Genomic DNA, 19,331 nt, shown 5'->3' with positions numbered 1-19,331 from the left:
GGGGGAGATATTTTGTTTTATGATATTCTAGTGATAGCTACCCTCTGCTATTCAGAAATAATTATACCTAAAAGCCTTCTCCCTATCTGGACTTGACATTTGCCCAGATTGTGAGGTGAGGTGTTTGCATATAAGCAGAATGCTGGAAGCCTTGGCCAGGGCCTCCTGAAGGCCTTGACGATGCAGTCTCCAGAAGATCCGCCTCTCGCCTTGCTTCTGTGAGGGAAAGGGAAGGGCTCTCACGTCCCTCCTGTTTGTCCTCATAGCACTTGCTACAGAAAGATCCTCCCCCTCCCTGTTCTTTAAGCCTGAGCCAAGCAGGCTCTGCCCCCTCCCCTCCCCTCGCCCCCACCACTGTAGAATGAGGTACCACACCAGGTGAAGAGGGACATGGAACACTTTTTAATGTCAAGTCAGAGACAACCCCTCCCTCCCCAGTCCCCCAATCCCACTTTCCCTCATCACATCCAGGACTCCTCCCTAAAGACTCTCTGGTTCCTAGACTTTTGGGGAGGAAAAAAATGTTACCTAAAAATTGCATTTTCTTCTCGTTCATACACACTCACACAAAGGTGGGAAATTAAATAAAATAAACCAAGAGGATTAAACTCTCCAGTGGTCACAAAGGCATCAGAGATTCCCATAATGGGCTAAAGCAAGTGGTTACTGACGGTTTCGTGTGTTCAGTTGCTTGCTGTCTGTTAATGCCAGGAGGCATGATGGAGAAGATGGCCCCCGGGGCAGCCTCCCCGCAGAGAGCCACATCTGGAAAGATGATGCTGCGCCTGGTATTAGTTATTTGTTTTTTTTGTTTTTCTTTTCACTTTTTATAAATGTCTCTGACATGTAAATAACCCAAGAAAATAAAAAGGCAGGAGCTGATTACACAATTACCAGTAAACTCTATCATCTTTTAGAAGATCAACACACAGCTAACGCCATATACAGCATGCAGTAATGTCTGAGAAAGGACCCTGCGGAGAAATAAAATGGCTAGAACTCTAACAAAAAAAATATATGTATATATATACTGTATAATATATGTCATCAAAAGAAGCATAGCCAACAAACCCAAGATACAGTGCAGATAGATCACCTTTCCATTTCTAAACAGTGTGTAGATAGCATAGTATTGTCTGCATGAGATGCCAGAATAAGGAGGAATCTGTAGCGCTGGTGGAGATATTGGTTAAACCAGATGTATTTTTTTGGTGGATATGCCAAATCTTCACCAGGTGGTTAATGCCCGGTGTGTGGTCCACCAGTTGTAAACCTAGTTAAGAAGTACACTATTAATTTTTAATGTTTAACAAACATACTTCTCTTCACCTTTTTCAATTGTCGTATATTTAGTTTTGTCTCATTTTTGCACTAGGTTCTAGACTCATCAGAAAATATAATTAATAAAATTAATAATGAATCAGAATCCCTTATTATCCATGACGTCCATGTAGTAAAATGAAAAAAAAAGTTTAACGATATCTTTTGTGACTGTTGTTTGTGGGATTGTTGTTGCTGTTGGGCTGTCTTGTTTTGTTTCCCTTTTCTTTCTTTCTTTGTCTTTTAATTTCACATTTATAACACACACAATGGTGGCACAGTCTACCAAAGGGCCCGTGGCGCCACGTCTGGGCCTGAATGTCTCACTCTGTGTTTGTCTCTATGGACGGATTGAATTTGGGATGGCCGACTCCAGAATGTTCCATGGGGGGCACTCCGTGGGCAGAGGGGCTGAGCCGTTGCCCACACTGGCAGCAGAGAGGTCACACGATGCAGCTTGTGGGTGGGTCCAAGCCGGGTGTGTGTTCTTCCCGTTTGGGAAAAGAAAGAAAACTCAGTTGTACCTAAATATCTGCAAGGCAATTTTCAATTTCCTTTTTTAAACTTTTTTTTTCCCCAAAGTATTCTTTGTTCCCCTCCCTCAAATTTCTGTCCCATTAGGCTTTGTTTCTCCAAATTTTGTTTGAATATATTGTGTTTGTTGCTGTCGGTGTTGCCGTTGCTGCTGTGTTGGTGGTTGCGGTGGCGGCAGCCTTTCCCCGGTGGGGAAGTGGCACTCACATCAAAATTTGAGGAGTAGGTGCAAGATCAGAAGAGGTAGCAGCCAGATGCAGCCTGCCCTCCTCCAAGAGCCGTTGCTCACTTCGCTGACGGCACCCGGGCCTGTGGAGAGAGCACACTCGTCATGAATGCCTGGTATCAAATAGAGGAAAACCCTATGGGTTGCCAGCGCTGCCATCACTAGGCCTTGCCCCTGGCTCCCTGTCCCTGGTGAGGCATCCCTCCAGTTCCATCATCAGAAATGAACTCTCTAGAGCTTGGATTCCCTGGACGTTCAAGCCATATAATGGGAAACCTTCCCTTGCAAGGAGAGAGCATGAGGCTCAGGTTGATGTGTCCTGGGCATTCTTCCTTTACTGTGCCATGACATGCTAAGCCCATGGCTCAGGGTCAAACTTAAGAAGAAGGTGGCAGATTCATCAATATCTTTCATAGAGCTTTAATCAAGTAAGACCACTGTGTTGTCTGCATCATCATTCAACCGCTTCTGAGCACTGACTGCCTTAAACACTTACTCACCCTCCAGCTGCTCAGCCTGTTGTTCAGGAAAGAACCTGTTGGACACAACAATCTGTCTGCCTGCTGCTGTCGCCTCGGGCACAGAGGCCACTCTGCCAATCACTCTATCTCAGGGCAGGGCACTGGGGTTCCACCTGGAGCAGGCGACCTCTTCCCCATCTGGAGGGGGTAACAGCAAACACAGCTGAAGTATCACGTGCCTGAAAGGCCACAACCAACCCACATAGATGGAAGTGGGAGCAAGTGAAGAAAGAGGAGGCCTTGGCTGTGTACATGGAGAGTCATGTGGATGTTGGGATGCCATATCTGCCCCAGCATATGCCCACTGTGGGGAGATGGGGCAACTTTCCCTACGAGGCACACACTGACTTGGCCTGCAGACACTTAGAGATGGAGACAAACAGGAGGCCAGAGAACTACAAGGTCATAAAATTCCCCAGCAGCTTCCCCATTGTTCTGAAACCTGCACTTTCTGGCTATCTTGACCCTTGTGGCCAAGAACCCCATAACAAATGAAGCTCTGATTCCCGAATATTATGTAAGTTTGGAGGCCCAAATGAATTTGGTACCTAATGAGCTGCATTAGCATTTGTGGAGGTAGAGCCGGTAGCCTTGTCCATGTCCTCATGGGGTAGGGGATAAGGTATAAAGCCAGAACCTGCTTGCCTGACTTGGATGCTCAGCATTGGAGATGCATCTGGCTAAAGCAGATCAGAATCAAACCAGGCTTCCTGATGCCATATGGAACTATTCCATCAAGTCCTAGAACTCCTGGCCTATAGGCACTGCCCATAAGCTTTAATTTCTTAACCTTTTCAGATAAATCTCTGATTTGGGACCAGTGGCTAAACAGATAGCCACAAGTTTGAAAGGCAATACGTCCTCCAACCCCATGTTTCTCTGGAGTCTGGTTTGCAATATTCCCAAGGCCAGAATTTCTTAGCAGTGCAGGTCCCCATATCAAGAAGCCTCAGGGAGACCTAATTTGCTCTCTACCTTGCAGAAAGGCAACTGCTAGGCAACACAAAACCAAAGTCATCTCCAGTGGAATACGGGTGACCAAGGGGCATTCCTGTAAAGCTCCCAAGGATTTACATTTTAATGGTAGATATGTTTGTCATTTAGGGTTGCTCACTAATTTTGTCTTCTAGATCCAACCACTATGTATCTACATAAGCCACCCCAGACACTCCGTCTGTATATCTGCTCACTCTTGTTATCCACACGGCACATTCCTTGAAATCAAAAAAGAGTAGCCACCGCCTTCAGCCTTCAAGAGTGAGAGGTTGTGTTTCGCTCCTTTAAGGAAGTCCTTAAAGGACTTTGGGTCACTCCAAGATCCTTCCCATCAAGACCCTTCCTGTGCCTGAGGCTGAGGACTCTGATAGCAAATGCTGGTTCTGAGCTCATCTTGCCCTGCAGGCCTTTGTGGGAGCCAGGTCCTGTTTTGCCTGGGACAGTGGTGACATTCCATATTCACACATGTTCGTTGCACAGTGTGATTCCACACGTCCTACATGCTGGCACATGGTACTCCTGGCAGGCCATGCCGCTGTCAGCACATGGCTCTCTGTAGCTTTCATCTCCTGTTGTCTTGAACACTCACACCCATACAACTTTGAAACATAGTTCCCATTCAGTCTCAGCCTCAGCCACACATCCCCCTCCCCCTCCCTCCTTTCTGCCTGTGGCTAAGAAGATGCCCTGGGGTAAAAGAGAAGGGAAACAAGTGCTGCTTCCTGCATAGAAGTGTCCTCTCCTTCCCCACTGTGTACCTCCTTTCAGGACAGACCAGCCAGTAAAGTCTCCGGGGAGGAGAATGCCACAGCTAGGTGTGTTCAGCCCAGCAGGGGTCTAGCTTGGTTACTGTGTAAGAAAAGGCTGAAAACCTTGTTTCCAAGCTGGGGACTTTGCAGCTCAGGAGGCGGCTGAAAGCTGGCAAACACCCCCTGCGGCATATCACAATGGTCTGGCGGTTGTGCCAGGTACTCTCCCTGGATGCCTGTGCTCCTTCTCATAGCTACACCCCTCAGAGTTCTTTTGTGGCCCTGCTCCCTGCTGGGAAGCACCACAGAGAGCTTGTAGGGATGGTTTAACCTGTTGTGTTTTCTGAAACTCTTCCTACTAAAGACAGAAAAAGGCCACCAAGTGCCTGCCAGTCATGCCCTTTCTTGCAGTGTATCCAGGAAAAGCCCGAAGGGGTATTGCTGCACTCTGCCTCCCACTCAAGCAAAAGGGGCTAGAACTGACAGTGCGTGCCCACATCCAGTTTGCCCATCACTCCCAATCTCACACGCATTTGCTGACCTCCCCAGGACCCTGTCTGTCTCTTTAACACATCCAGGAAAACTGACCTGGACCAAGCTGGACAGAAGGAAAAGAAAACTGGGGTAACCCCTGAGGCAGGGTAAGCACACATCCTTTCAAAGCAGACAGCCTGCATCATCTCACTTTTTAGTTTCCAAAAAAGTTTGCACTTGGGCCTTGCCGCCTGCAGCCTTGACCCCTTGAATTTATTCTTTATCCTAATTCCAGGATAATGTTTCCACAGCTACTAATCTCTCTGAGAACAACAGGCTTTACAAAAGCTCTCAACTTCTTGGCAGGACATGCACTACACTTCATGATGAACCTGCTATCTACATCCTTAGCCCCTCTTCTTGACATGCCCATTTCCGAGTTCCCACCCCATGCTACACAGGCCCAAGTGTGCACACATGGGTGGGTCTTTCTTTCCCACCTGTACATACTCTCCCCTCTGCGTGGACTGATCTCTGTCCAACTCACTCTCAGTTTCTGTTCCAGCTTCTACTCTGGCCTTCATTCATCTCTTCCAGGCAGCCTTCTCTGTTTGCTTGCTCAGCATCATACTATACTGCTATTAAAATACTTACCACTATGGATTATAATTCTCTTTATTTGCCTAACTTATATGTTTTCTTCCTCTATGCTGGAAGCTCCCTAAGGGCAGAGTCTGTGTCTCATTGGCCCATGGTAGGTATTCAATTGGTGCTGCTGAAGGAAGGGGGAAGGGCCTGTAACTCATGCTCACATGTCCATATTTACTTTGTCTTTTTCTTTTGCTCAAGGTTATACTCAGAGCAAAAACAAACAAACAATAATAAACCAAAACAAACAAGTCTTTCCCTTCTTTGCCTTCTGCTTCACTTTGATTTCCTCTTCCAAATACCCATTTTCTTACCATATTCAATTAAAGTCCCTGACAATTCCTGTGACTGAGTGAATGTCTGTCTACACAGAAGCAGTGCCATGCTGAGTAGGATTTCAGATCGTATGCTTGCCGTTGGAAGGTATCACAGCACCTTAATGGCACTCATGGAGGAGATGGGAATTATTTTCTTCCTTTCTAATATGTGGAAACTTAACTTCATAGAGCTTAAGTGACTCTCCCATGGTCCCTTGACTTCTGTCTTCAAATGCAATTTCTTCCCACTGTCTCAAAGAAGCATCTTCTAAGAATGAAGAGAAGAGAGTGCAGCCTCAGGCCTGCTCCACCTGGGCACCCACAGGCATGCAGCCGGCCTGCTGCCCATGGGCCACATACCAATGAACGTTATATGTAAGAGTGTTGCTGAACGAGAACTCTGGGTCCAGCGGGGCGTGGACCACAGCCTCCTGGGAGCAAAGCCCTTTTGGAGTCAGTATTGGCCAGAGTGGCAGCTCAGACCATCTGCGTGGTGACATGGGGCACACAGATGAGGCCTCAGTTCTTCATTCAGCCACGCCTCCACTCCACACTGAATGCCTTTATTGCCTCCATCTCATTAAAGAGCTGCAAGGCCTAAAGAGACTAATTACCAGGACAGTTAGGGTCCCAGAGAACTGTGATGAGTGTCAATTATCCATTGGAAACATCTGGCAGGAATGAAAGCTTCAAATAAGCCACATTTTATTCCTATCCAAGTGACTCACCCAAGAGCCTCCCACTTCCCCCTCCCTCCCGCCACTTCCCTTCCTGCTCCACGTTAGAGAGAGAGAAAGAAAGAATTGGGCAAGCAAAAGGCAGCATGCAGGGCCAAGGTTTAAGAAGATCATTGCATTAGAGCACCGTGTGCAAGGAAAGAGACAGGCCTGGCACAGAGGAGCCCAGAGATGGAGCTATTCTGGGCACTAACAGGTGCTCATTAGTGCCGCCAGCAAAGAGAAGTTAGACTTCTGCAAGTGGAAGCTACCAGTGGGGATTGGATGTCCTTGGGGATGGGGTTAATCTAAACTGACACAGAGACGACTCAAGGTCAGGGGCGGGTTCCCTGTGGGCTGCTTTCTGGGGTTAGTTGAGAAAAGAAGGCATCTTGGAGAAGGTGAAGAGTTTTCATAACCCAACCCCACCAAAGCAGCAGTTGTCTGAAAAATAAATATACCAACCTTTCCAAGGGGTCAGGGCTGTAGTTTTCACTTCTAAAAGAAATTAAAAACAAGCCACTGTTAACGTAGCAAGCAGTTGGAGGCACTCATCTTGCCCTCAGATGATTTTAGGAAGGAGCCTGGCCCCTTGCACTTGTCTTTTGGTGTCCTGACACAGCCCAGCCCTTCTACGTGGCCTCTGCTAGTTTTCTGGGGCAGCCAATCGTCACAAGAGGTGAGCTGGGGGGCTAAAGAAGGATCTAAAAGACAGTCAGATTAGACTACAGACTAAAGTAGAGCCAAATAGCCATGTGGTCTTATTGGGAGATGCAGCTGTCCTTTAGAGATTGAGGTACCATACCAAGACTTCTTTGTAGAGCAACTTTCTTTCTTTGGTCGTCACACTATCCCCTAAGTATTTGAAGTCTGTAGACCTTAAGTATAAGATTGACTGCTACATAAGGACTTACCCTATAACAGCTAGGATGTAGGTGCTCATGCCATGTTTGAGATGTAAATGTTTGACTACACATTCTAGAAACACTGGTGGCTAGCTTCCATGTGCCAGAGAAGCCCAGATCTTTAGTACTTGACTTCTTTTGATGAGTTGGACAATGATCAAGCTGGCCCCATCTCATCTCTCTGGGTCAATCTGAGGCTATAAGACTCACACCTGTGCTGCTAGGAAATCCCTGTAGAAATGCTGGGATGACAGACCCTCTCTGCTGTTTAGTTCCTATTTCACTAGCTTCAAGATATCAGAACAACACCTAGTCTCTCTACCTATTCTGTTGATAGTAGATGTCTTGCATGGCCTGCATTTGGGATAATCTATAATCTTTTATTTTCTTTTTTGTTGTTCACCTTGAATAGAGAAAGTTTGGAAAATGGCATTAAAGTCTTTTACATCAAAGTGGTAGCTTGGTAGTCTATGTTCTCCATGCAAAGGTCCTCACGTATAGAAAGAAGGACAACCTAGATACTACTCATCCTAAACACACCTAAAACATTTGCTCAAAGTCAACTGATCACACACCTAGGCATTCAAGTTCAATCTATTCTTTAAAAGCATCTGACATATGACATCCCTCTTGATTTAAGTTGACATGAGCAACTCTGAGAAGCCACCCTGAACATACAAAGAGATAAGAGTTGATCTATGATCAAATGCTTTGTGATTGAAGGAAGATCTGATGTAAAGTCAGGATGGAGGAGAAAAGCCAGGAGTGATGCACCATGCTGCGTATGCATTTAGCAAGGACAGCCTCTTGGATTGTTTGCTAGGCCCCAGAAACCAGCCCAGAAGTGAAGGAGACACTATTTTAATATATTGTCTTTTCTAGGCATCACTGACTTCTGAGTCTCTCTGTGCCAAAAAAAAGATGAATGGAAGGAAGGAAAGAAGGAAGGAAGGAAAGAAGGAAAGAAAAGAAAAGGAAAGAAAGAAAAAGAGAGAGATAATTGGAAGGACAGTCTGAAGACAGACTTGCAGAGAAAAAGCTTTGGTCCCCGAACCACAGGCAGTGCAAATGTAGGGCTTGTCTGGGAAAGGGTTGTCCACTGTGTGGTAGGACGCTGGTTCAGACTGAGTTGGAGGAAGGACCCAGGGAAGGGTTCCTTTTGGCAGTTGGGGCTATCAGAAAGAGGTGAACACTGAAAGCACAATTTCTTGCTCTAAATACCAGAAGAGATTTTCTACAAGGCAAAGATCTGAAAAAAACTTCAGCTTAACTGTTCCCATCCAGATCTTTTTTTTCTCGGAATCTCTAACACACACTACTTGAAATAAGGACAACTCTCTTTAGTGTCCACATAATTAAAGGACGATATAATGCTCATCATTGACTTTAGCTAGAACTTATCCTTGGGCTTTTCTAGGCAGCAATGTTTCAACCCTTCTAGTTAATTGGAGTATCCTTCTGACTCCACTTGTATTCCACCACAATGATGGGGAAGTGCCAAGATATTCTTTATATATACTCTAAACCCAGCAACCTGCTGTCCCCTTTGCTTTGGTAATAAGAAGAGATGTGGACGTGCTGACAAAGTCCTCTATGTCATGCTTGACATGCCATCTTCCAGAAATATGAGCTTTGCTTGAGACTCCAAAGCTGCTGCTGACCACAAGCTCAAGCTTTTAAGTGACATCTTGGCTATTAAGAAAACAAACAATCCCTGAAAGTCCAATTGCATATTTTCCTTACCAAGACCTTGACCAAAATTTAATTGATCTCTTTCTTAATAATATATCAACAGGAGGCCAGGCAGAGTTGGAAAGAAATGCTCATAAGAAAGAAAAAGGAAGGAAGGAAGGAAGGAAGGAAGGAAGGAAGGAAGGAAGGAAGGAAGGAAGAGCAGGGGGCAGAGAAAAAAGAAATAAAGGGAGGAAAGGAGGAAGGGAAAAAAGAAAGAACAAAATGAAAATAAAAAAGTCCCCTCTAAGTCTCCAAGTCACCACTCAATGTCTCTGCTCAATCTATAAATTAATCTTTTTGCAGCGAAACCAATACTTAGCTGAGTTCAAGTGGCCAGGTAAGCACACAGCTCCTGTCTGATTCTAGTGGGCAGAGGAGAGCTGCTTTCATGTGAAGATGGATATTCAAACCTTCTAGAAAGAAGGTAAGGATTTTTTAGGAGGGAGGGGCATCTTATGTTATTTAGACACACACATGACATGGAAATGTTTATTACGGGATGCCTTGACCTAATTAATTATCCTTAATCCTCTGCAGGTAAGAATTGATCCTCTCTTTTGCTGCAATTGTTTCTAATATACAAAGCTTGCTTTGGTCCTCCATTCTTTAATAAATTAGTTTGATGGTCACTGAGAGGTTCACAGGAATTAATCAACCAACTTTTCCCAGCCCACTGATACCATCATATCTGACTTAAAGCCTAGGAGATAAAAGACGAAGGGCCAGTGGGTGGAAAATGAACAGTCGTGGAGCCGCTGAGCTTGCATTGTGGCTCTGGCACAGTTGCCTGTGTGGAAGTTCTGTGAGGGATGGTGGCACATCTCTGAGTCCTTATTTATCACCGTGGGCGTCCTACACTACCAAATATTAATACGAGAGGGTGACATGCAATCTGTTGTGTTTGCAAAAGGGAAGCAGAGAAATACTTCAATGGTGGCAGAAAATGCTGAGGAAGAATGAAATTCTCTTATCAAAATCCTTCTAGTTCATCCAAATATAGGGGAGCAAAATAGCTTTGAACTTCTCTTAAAGCCAAGTATACCCTGTCAATTGAAGTCCATGCATTCATAGAAATCTTTCTTGGTCACTGAGCCAGTCCTGACCACTTAGATCTTCCGGTATTTCTGAGATAAGACAGGCATAACTTAGGGGTGTTTCCTGAGAAAATAGGCCACTCTGTATTGTGTTGAAGACCAGCAAAGGTGGTGAAAAAAATGAACCCAGATGAATGAGGTAAATGTGCCCCGGTGCAAAGGCTGTTTTCTCTAACGTATTTCTAATAGTACCAGAGTCCAGCAGTTATACCAATGACCATACTAATTCAACTGTTGGAATGTTCCTTTCAGATGTCTACAATTTACAACGTCTGCCTGGACCCTTCCCCTATACCCAAGAAGATTGCTGAGATGAAGGGTTGACCACAACCTGCACAGAGAATCTTGTATCCAGACTTGTCAGTTCACAAATAAGAGAAGTGAGGTAGCCTAGCTTTTTCTTGGCAGATGGAGCCTCACAGTAATATCTCCTGCTCCTAGTCCCATACTCGAACAAAAGTAATTTGTTTGTTTATTTCCGACTAGTTTTATCGTTGCTGGCTTTGATGTGGGGTGATGTTCTATTAGCCAAGTACACCTTCAGTTAAATACTAGCTTGTTAAAAACCACTACCTGAGCTTTAAAAGCTACTACTTCCTCTGAGAATGAAGATCTAAGTGGTCAGGACTGGCTCAGTGACTTCTGGAAGCACATCCACAGCATCATCTGTCTTAGTTCCAGTCTCTCCCACTTCCTTCTACCATTTATATTAGCTACTTTTCTACTGCTCTCTGTTTTAGATCTGTGACTGTGCCTCGCATGGGGGTTCAATAAACATAAGTTGAGTCATAAGTTGAATGTGAATACGTCCACTGCCTTCACATTTCCTTTTTATTTCTTTGTTTCATTTTCCTGTTTGTGGCTCATCACCACGGTACTATACATCACTAAGGTGAATAATGCAGTCCTGACTCTTTTCATGATAAAAGTACTTTTCCTTATCTGTCAGGCAGCTTCTCATGTAATTCATTTCTTTCTATCCCCTCCACCTCCCAAGGCTACTGAGTTCTCCCATGACTGGTTGCACAGTCAGAAAGTGAGTGGATGAAGAGGGTGTGTGTAGGATGAGGTGGGGAGAGGGTGGTCAGGAGACTGGGGTGGAAGGTGGGAGTGGCATTCCCCTCACTTTCCCCTCACTGTCTTCACAGCTGCCTTCCTGCTGGGCAAGTGCCATGGTCAACTCCATCCTTAGGAGGGGGAAAGCAGTGCATAGGGTACCAGCCCTAGTCCACCACATGCCCGAATGGTTAGTCATGGTCCTAATGAGTCACTACTCTAGGCTAGGGGACTTCAGGAACATCAAAAGGGTGGTGCAAAGAGAGGCGAGAGATGCAGGAATCACCTGAGGGGAAGGGCTTGAACTGGAAGAAGTAAAGCAGCTAGGGAGAGGGGGGTGAGAGATGAGTTAATGAACCCTGTGACATTACATGGAGGAAGGCCTTGTCTTTCAGTTTGCATCTGGAGATTCAAAATGCATCTCACAGTTTTCAAAGTCTTTTGACTATGCATTCTCACCTGACTATTGGAACAACTCTGTAAGGTAGAGAAGGCAGATCAATTGCATTATAGAGAAGAGAAAGTTGAGTCTAAATAAGGCTTAGTGACTTGCCCAAGAACAGAGACTTACGAAACACCAGGCTCTACGCGAGACCTCAGTGGCACCCCTTTAAGTCATTGCTTTTTGGCAGCCATGAGTGCTGCACCATGCCTACCTTCCTCCCTCAGAGAACTGTATATTATGGTGTTTGATTCTGTGGCTGAGGGGCAATCATAGAATTCCTGTTATGAAAACTGCTCAGCTGGTTGGAGTTGTCTTCCTCTGGGTCCAGACTCACTCAATCGTTTGCCTTCATGTTGATATCTGGGCTTTGAGTTTTCGATAAAGCCTTATTTCCCTTCCCCCTCCCAACTCTCCTGGGGAAGTATGGACAAGGAATGAGCACAGAAGAGGGGGCGAGACTTGAGTTTCCCCAGCTCCCGGACACCTCCTTAAATAGCCTTCCACCGCCATCCTGTAAGTTGCTTTACAGATAGAAGCCTCAGGTAATACACACAAGGGGAAGGGTGCAGGAAAGGGGGGCTCTGGGATAGAGGAAAGGGGAAAGAAAACATAAAGCAAGGAGGATACTGACCTTGCAACAAAGTTGAGCTTGTAGGCTCATTTAGTTCTAGATCGGGTGAGGGACACACAGGAGAGAAAAATGAGAACAAACACATATATTATATACAGTAGCTATATATTTGTCATATATAGTTTGTATACTGCCTTACACAAATATTTCAGGGGGAATGTATAAATAAAGGAACACACAGAAACCAAAGGTGGCAGGACAAGGTGCAGCAGGGGAAACACTGACATACTTTATGTTTCTATATTGAATGCAATGGTTGGGAAGTGAGGATGCTGCTCACACCATACATTTTCCAGTAAAGATAGATTTGCTCTTAGCTTGTGCTGAGCTGGGCTACTGATTTGATAACAAAAGGCCAAAGCCTCTTTCCAGCTGACACCTCACTCTCACATCCCCATCTCTCTTGTTTCACCTTGGGAGATCAAGTTCAGGATTTTCCGATTCCACTGTATCATGTTAGAAGCAGGGTCCCCCAAAACCACTGTAATTCAGGAATATGGGAACAAAACTCTCAGAGCCCACTGCAAGCTCTGCAGTATCAGAAACCAGGTGCTTAGAGCTCTGTTGCTTTGTGATGGGAAGAACCAACTTGCCCCTGTTTGGCTTAAGTGCCTTCAAAGATACTGACCACCACTAAAGTCTCTTTCACTACAATTCTTCACTTCAAAATGTCTAGGTCATATAGAGAGAGTGTGAAGTTTATGTACAAGTTGTAAGCAAAATGAAAATGATGATAATTTTGCTGGTTTCCTGGAATGCCACAGGAGAATGAACTTCATTGTGAAGTTTGTATATTCACACCAAGTAAATGCTTCCTTCCAAACTGCCCAAGTCTACTTCATGGTTTGTAGTGGAAACTGACATGAAAAATGCCCTAATAAATTCATATTTGTCAAAAGATCTCATTGATGGTGCACCTCAATAATACATTCAGGAGCCACAATAATGACTGAACTAGGCTTAGTTAGAACCAATGAGCTGGAAATAGCCATCTCACACATTCATGGGCTTTCACTAACTCCATGTAGCTATGGTACTCAGGCAGCATTTCTTATGGTGGGTTCCTCAGGAATGATCTCTCAACTAAGGCTAGAAAATTTTGTTGGCTTTTAATTGACTTAATTTGGAAAATGCTGTAAGCTTTTTCTCACTCCTAGAGATTTAGCATGTTAAGGCTCTTAGACCCCCGGTATTAAAGAACATCCCCATAGCATATCCCATTCATCTTGGCTTGACCCAGGCTTTTTAAACTATTAAAATACATACTATCACTTTTTCTTTGCACTTTGTAGAAAATCCAAGACTCCAGAGAGTTGGCAATGTTAGGAACATTCCAAAGGAAGCCCAGAGTAAATGCTGACAGACATGGGTAGGGGAAGTATGAGATTTAATTGCCACACATGGGCCTGAAGAAAAAAGCATGTTTTGTTATGGCCTATGCTTCATTGCTCTCCTTGTCATAAATGCCATCCACCTTACTCTTATAGAGAAAAGCTTGCCATTTCTCCCTATTCTCATCTTGAGACGGCTTAAGGGGAAGGAGCTGGGGATCAGACAATAGTAACAAAGCCAATGACAAAACCATTTCATGCAGCCAAATCAGAAGATAGATGAGGTTAAAAAAAGAGGAAGACCACTGAGGAGAGTGAGGACTGTGGGGGTGGAGAGCAGGGCTTGGGAGGGGTAGCTGGGAAAGTCAGGAGGAGTCTCAGATTTGCAAGGCAGGGGAAGGAGGGGTCTGTTCCTTCTTAATCCTGGCCCTCTGTTCATGCAGACAGACGCCTGCCAAAAAGCCAAAAAGGCCTGACAAATGTGAGGGGCACTTATGATCATCCCTATGTGAAAGATACCAGACAGATCAATCACTTTAATCATAGCTCTGCCCATTCTGAGCTACCGGCTCCAAGATCAAGGGCAGTCTTCCCCTGCCCAGTCTTCTCACGCAAAGTTGGGCTTTATTTTAGGTGCTAGGTAGAAGATGTAGAAGAAGGGATTTGGAAACAGAGATGGCATAGTGAAGCAGCACGGACTCGCAGATGCATGATTCTGAACAAGGTGAATACACTGCCACCAAGGGGCTGTGAAAAGGTCAGGGAGAGGGTGGGGGAGAGGGTGGGGCCCCGAGGCTGTGGGATTATCCAGAGTTCTCAGAATTTAAAAAAAATGTAATTTATCTGGTGATTTATCTGCCAAAATGCCTCCCCTTAACCTCCCACCATGTTTAAGAGAATGCTTGTTGACATGGGGGACTGGAGGAAGGAATTCAAAAGACCCCCAAGCTCACTGAACTTGATGGGCTATGGAGGAATGTGCCCAAAAGGAAGGCAGAAATTAATCCTGTGGCCTGTAGGGATATCTGCATCCATTAAAGGATGGAAGCCCAGCCGGGATCGGTGGCTCAGCCTGTAATCCCACGCCTTTGGGAGGCTGAGGTGAGTGGATTGCCTGAGCCTGTGGGTTCGAGACCTGCCTGGGTAACTTGACGAGACTTATCTCTACAATAAATCAAAAAAATGAGCTGGGCATGGTAGCGCGTGCCTGTAGTTCCAGTTACTCGTAAGGCTGAGGCAGAAGAATCGCCGAAGTCCAGCAGGTTGAGGCTGCGGTGGCCAGGAGCAGCCACTGTACTCCGGTCTGGGTGAGAGTGAGAAACCAACTCAAAAAAAAAAAAAAAGGATGGAAGCCATCATTAGAGGCCTGGAGTCCTGCCTGACCCTGACAAAACAATCAGGAAGGAGAACCACTTCTGTTCATAGTGTTCTACTCACAGGGAGGTGGGCAGCAGGGCCTACAAGGGAGCTTATTTACTTGCTTCTGCCATCAATACAGTAGCCAGAGAAGTGATAAAAGCAGGTGTCTTCATGTCCCAGTGACTGGGAATGACTTTGGAAAAGGGAAAAACATACACTAAACCAGTGAGCAAAGAACTGAAATAGTAAATGTTCCTCTCTGAGCTCTTGACTATTTTGCCCAATTATAATCCCCATAGTCCATTTAGGAGATATCGCTAAGAACAAAAATTCAATGGTATTTTCAGCATCCCAAAGTCCTTTTCTCCTATTTCAGTATTTTTTTTTTCATTATAGCATAAAATATGAACATTCTTTTTCATTTTTCTTTTACCACACTGGATATCTACTTTTATACATGTATTATACATATACTACTTTTTATACATGTTCTCTCTCTCGATCTCTCTCTTTCCACCTCCTACCCTCCCTCTCTCATGCTCTCTCTCTTGCATGCATGTTCTCTGTGTTGCTCTTTCTCTCTCTCTTGCTATCTCTCTGTTGTTCTCCCTCTTTTTGTCTGTCTCTGTTACTCACACACTCTCTGACCGTGTCTCTCTCTTTCTCTCTTTTCTCTCTTACTCTTCTCACTCCCAGCTGCCTAACTAACTTCTGATAGTAGCCCTGCTGTTTCCTCCCATCCAATTTCTCTGCTTCACATTCTGCCTCTCATTGCCCAGCTCAGGGTACAGTCTCACCAAATAGCATGATGCTGGCATTGGTGTGGCCCAGTTTGTTGGAGGCCACGCAAGTGTAGTTTCCATAGTCGTGCTCAGAGACATTGTAGAAGATGAGTTTTGAGAGGAAAGGTCTGTTTTCCACTTTGACCCCTTTCTTTCCTTCAATCAGCCTGAGATAAACAAGATATAAAAACAAACAAAAGGAATAAAAGATGGTTATATGTCTCTCATAGGAAGAAGTTAGACTCTGGGATTCATGACCTTCTCACTTTACCCCTTCTGACATCACTATAATCACTATTTGATCCACTTAACTACACCATAAGTTCACACACAATGACATGCGTAGTTGTGTTTCTCTATTTTCACGAATGTGCCTAGGGACATTCCTGTCAGGATATCTTATCTCCCTAGCCTCTCATCCTTGCTTTGTAAGCCTGTCAGTCACACCACAACAAATACACTGTGCCAGCGGTGTGACATTCAGAACAATATGATTCATGCAGTAGGTGCTCAAAAGTGTGGACTTGATGATGATGACGATGGTGATAACGAAGATGGTGATGACAACCATGAAAATTAAAAACTCAAGCTTCAAAAAGGAGAGCAACCTGAGGGATTTGAAAGAACAATGTTTTTTAAGCACCTGGGTAATAAAATTTCTCCTTAGCACTAGAAGCGTTCTGCAGATAATACATATTTTTTTGGCTATGAAGAAGAGAAAATAATCATTTTCTCATCAGGGGACTGTGAAGGGCTTGGGAGAAGTGATCTGCTCAGAGTATTATAGAGGATTAGTCTGGTAGGGATTAGAGATTCCTAAGAATATGACCCGATAGAGCTAGGACAATCTCCCTGAGCTCCTCCAATATGGCAGTCCAATAAGCCAAGGGCTCATATAGGTCATAGGATCACTAAAGAAATGCCACAGGTAGTTAGTGAGAGAAGGTTAGATATACTTCTTAAAACCATGGACTCTATTACTGGGCAAACAAAAAGAGTAAGGAGAAAGCTGCTGCAAGGGTCAGTAGGGACAGGTCCCCCATCTTAGGAAGTTGCTAGCAGCAATTGCTATTAAAATTGTGGGTCTACATAGAAATTTGAAACCAGCTCTCTTCCTTTTGGAAACTCTAAAATGTCCTATTTCTTAGAATGAGCTTTAAGCCAACCTTTTACTTTCCCCGAAACAATTTGTATTTTTTGCCCAGAAGCTGATTATATGCCATGGGAAAGATAAATATTATTGGGCAAAAAACATTTCTCAATGAAGTCTCTCAGAGCTAAAAACCTATGTTTCCTGGTTAGGACCTAGCAGGAGCAGGACTTGTCGCAAGTAGGCAATGTCATGATAGAAGCCTATTGGAACAGCCTCGAGGGACATGATTTGGAGTCATCAAACTGAGAAAAACAATATTCAAGGCAGAAAGAAAAAGTGAAGCCCAGCAAGACAATGATGAGAAAATGCTTTGTAGACTATGAAATGTTATTCAGTATAATGTATTTCCACGAAGTTAGACATCGAAAACTCCTGCCTGTCTCTGAGTCACAGTATGTTTTTGGCATAGAAGACAGCTGCTTTGTCACTATCTGAAGACCCTATCTCTGTGGGATTGCAAAATAATTTTTCTACCCTCAAAACTTACAGTAACCTTGATCAGAAAAGAGAGACAAGTTCTGGCAGGAGTTCTCACCCAACATCTATCTTCAGGGAAGTCACAAGATAGGTTGAAGAGACTTGTCCTGCTTTTCATTATGGAGATTTTCCTCTGGGAGCCTCCCTCTTTCAAAAGCTAGGGGCAGTGAACTGGCCTGAGTCCATGACTTCATTAAAATGCTAACACTGTCCAAATGGAACCAGGCATCTGGCTGTGCAGCCAGAGGCCAGTTGTACATTTTCAGCTTGTTATATAGAGACTGATCCTCTAGGGAGTGCTGTCCAAAGATGTTCCATGCCACCCACCCGGAGGCTTCTGTGAGCTAGTCAGGTTTATGGATCCCACTTGCCATTTTAACACCATTCCTCCACTATGGGGAGGGAACCTTTACATCAGAACCAAACTGAATGAGATTTCAGCTTTGTAGTGGGGAGAGACTTACCAGAAGCAGGTTCCTGCTTGACAACTCTGAAATGCTTTCAGCTAAAAACAGTGTGAGGGGCCAGAAGTGCTTTGCAGGGCTCTGCAGCTCCTGGAATGACACGCTATTCCTTTATCCATGTGGTAAAAAATGCCCGCATCCTGCACAGCTACTAGGGTACAGTTTCTTATGAAGCTGTAGGCTTTTCATTGGCTTGTGTCCCTATTGGGTGGGTGGCCCTTCTTAAGTAGAGCATTCCATTTCTGCTTCCTTGTTCGATATACACACAGCAACACCCAGATGAGTGGTACCAGACTTCTGGCTTAAATATTGGGAAAACTGCCTGTCCTTAGTGCATAGATTCCTTTAAACTGCCTCGCTAGTGGGAGGCGGATTAGAGCTGGCCTTCCTTCAGGGCATACACAATATGCCCTCAGAGACCTGACTGGCAAAGGCTGCCTGGCAGATTCGCCTGGCTGATACAAGGACCTCTGGGGCAGAGATGCTGTTGTTGAGCTGAGTGCCAGGAAGAAAGATAGCTCCATTCAATGAGAGGACACGAGAAATACATAAATACATATATGAGCAGCAAATGGGAAACTGACCAAAATACACTGAAAGGGGAAAAAGGAGGAGCCATTAGAAGAACTCACACAAAAGAGGCCTCTAAAAGCCATCCCTGGCCCTGGATCTCACTTTCTGTTCCAGGTAAATTATGGCGGGGAGTGCTGCCCCTCCTCTGACCACAGTTGCTGTGCAAAGAGGAAAGCGGGCTCTTCTGTCCTTTCTCTCAATATTGGCCATGTTTGCTGTTTTCCTCCAAGATCTTGCTTACTCCTATATTTTGTTTCTATTTCTCTCCCGGGAAGAATTAGAATAATAGGATGCAGCTGATTAATTTTTACTAAGATCCAGACAATTGAAGGTTCAGGAAGTGACCCTACAGCTCAATAGTTTATTTTGGTTTTTTAAATAATGGATCTTTATGTCTCAGTTGTCTTCCTTATACAACAAGAAGGGCGGGGGGGACGGTGAGAGAGAAGTACAGCAGGATTTCTAAGGTAATGAGTATTTATTGGATAAACATGACTCCCTTATGGTTGGATTCTGAATTTTTGGAAGAGAGGAAGTCAGCTCTATTTCTTCTCATTTTTTTGTAAGTTTGTTTTTCCTCTTTCTGCCTTAGTTCTTCTATCTGTAAAATGGGCTACATAAATACACTATACCTCACTAGAAGTTGCCAGAATGTGTCTTTGAAACTTAAAAAAAATACACTGCAATACCCCTTCTCATTTGGAAGAATTATAATAAGATATGGTGAATCTTGTGACTTAGTGACAAGGTTCTAAACAAAATTCAATTTTTGATTCAGAGACTAGAAAGAACTTTTAGTGTTTGATCGTATGATGAAAGAAACCAA

General features: G+C 44.5%; 1 protein-coding gene across 8 annotated transcripts in view; it reads right to left on the bottom strand.

Moving 5' to 3' along the window:
- Positions 1 to 379: 379 nt before the first annotated feature.
- Positions 380 to 19,331, bottom strand: part of NTM (neurotrimin) — a 417,718-nt gene continuing 398,766 nt past the window's right edge. For 5 of the 8 annotated variants that reach the window (XR_002482569.1, XR_002482568.1, XM_021717830.1 and 2 more), the window contains 2 exons: positions 15,854 to 16,005; positions 380 to 2,163 (listed from right to left, as the gene is read on the bottom strand). Coding sequence is in view for 6 of the 8 variants with exons in the window: in XM_021717830.1 (XP_021573505.1) it covers positions 2,063 to 2,163; positions 15,854 to 16,005 (253 nt within the window). In the remaining 2 variants the exon portion in view is untranslated. Of the gene's footprint in view, positions 2,164 to 6,966; positions 7,000 to 12,366; positions 12,403 to 15,853; positions 16,006 to 19,331 lie in introns of all 8 variants that reach the window. The other 3 variants (XM_021717827.1, XM_021717828.1, XM_008068565.2) reach the window with 3 other exon arrangements.

The sequence above is a fragment of the Carlito syrichta genome, unplaced genomic scaffold, assembly GCF_000164805.1.
Source record: "Carlito syrichta isolate Samal-C Ts95f unplaced genomic scaffold, Tarsius_syrichta-2.0.1 Scaffold311212, whole genome shotgun sequence".
Classification (NCBI taxonomy): domain Eukaryota; kingdom Metazoa; phylum Chordata; class Mammalia; order Primates; family Tarsiidae; genus Carlito; species Carlito syrichta.
The sequence above is the reverse complement of the archived record's forward strand: the minus strand, read 5'-3'. Positions and strand labels throughout refer to the sequence as shown.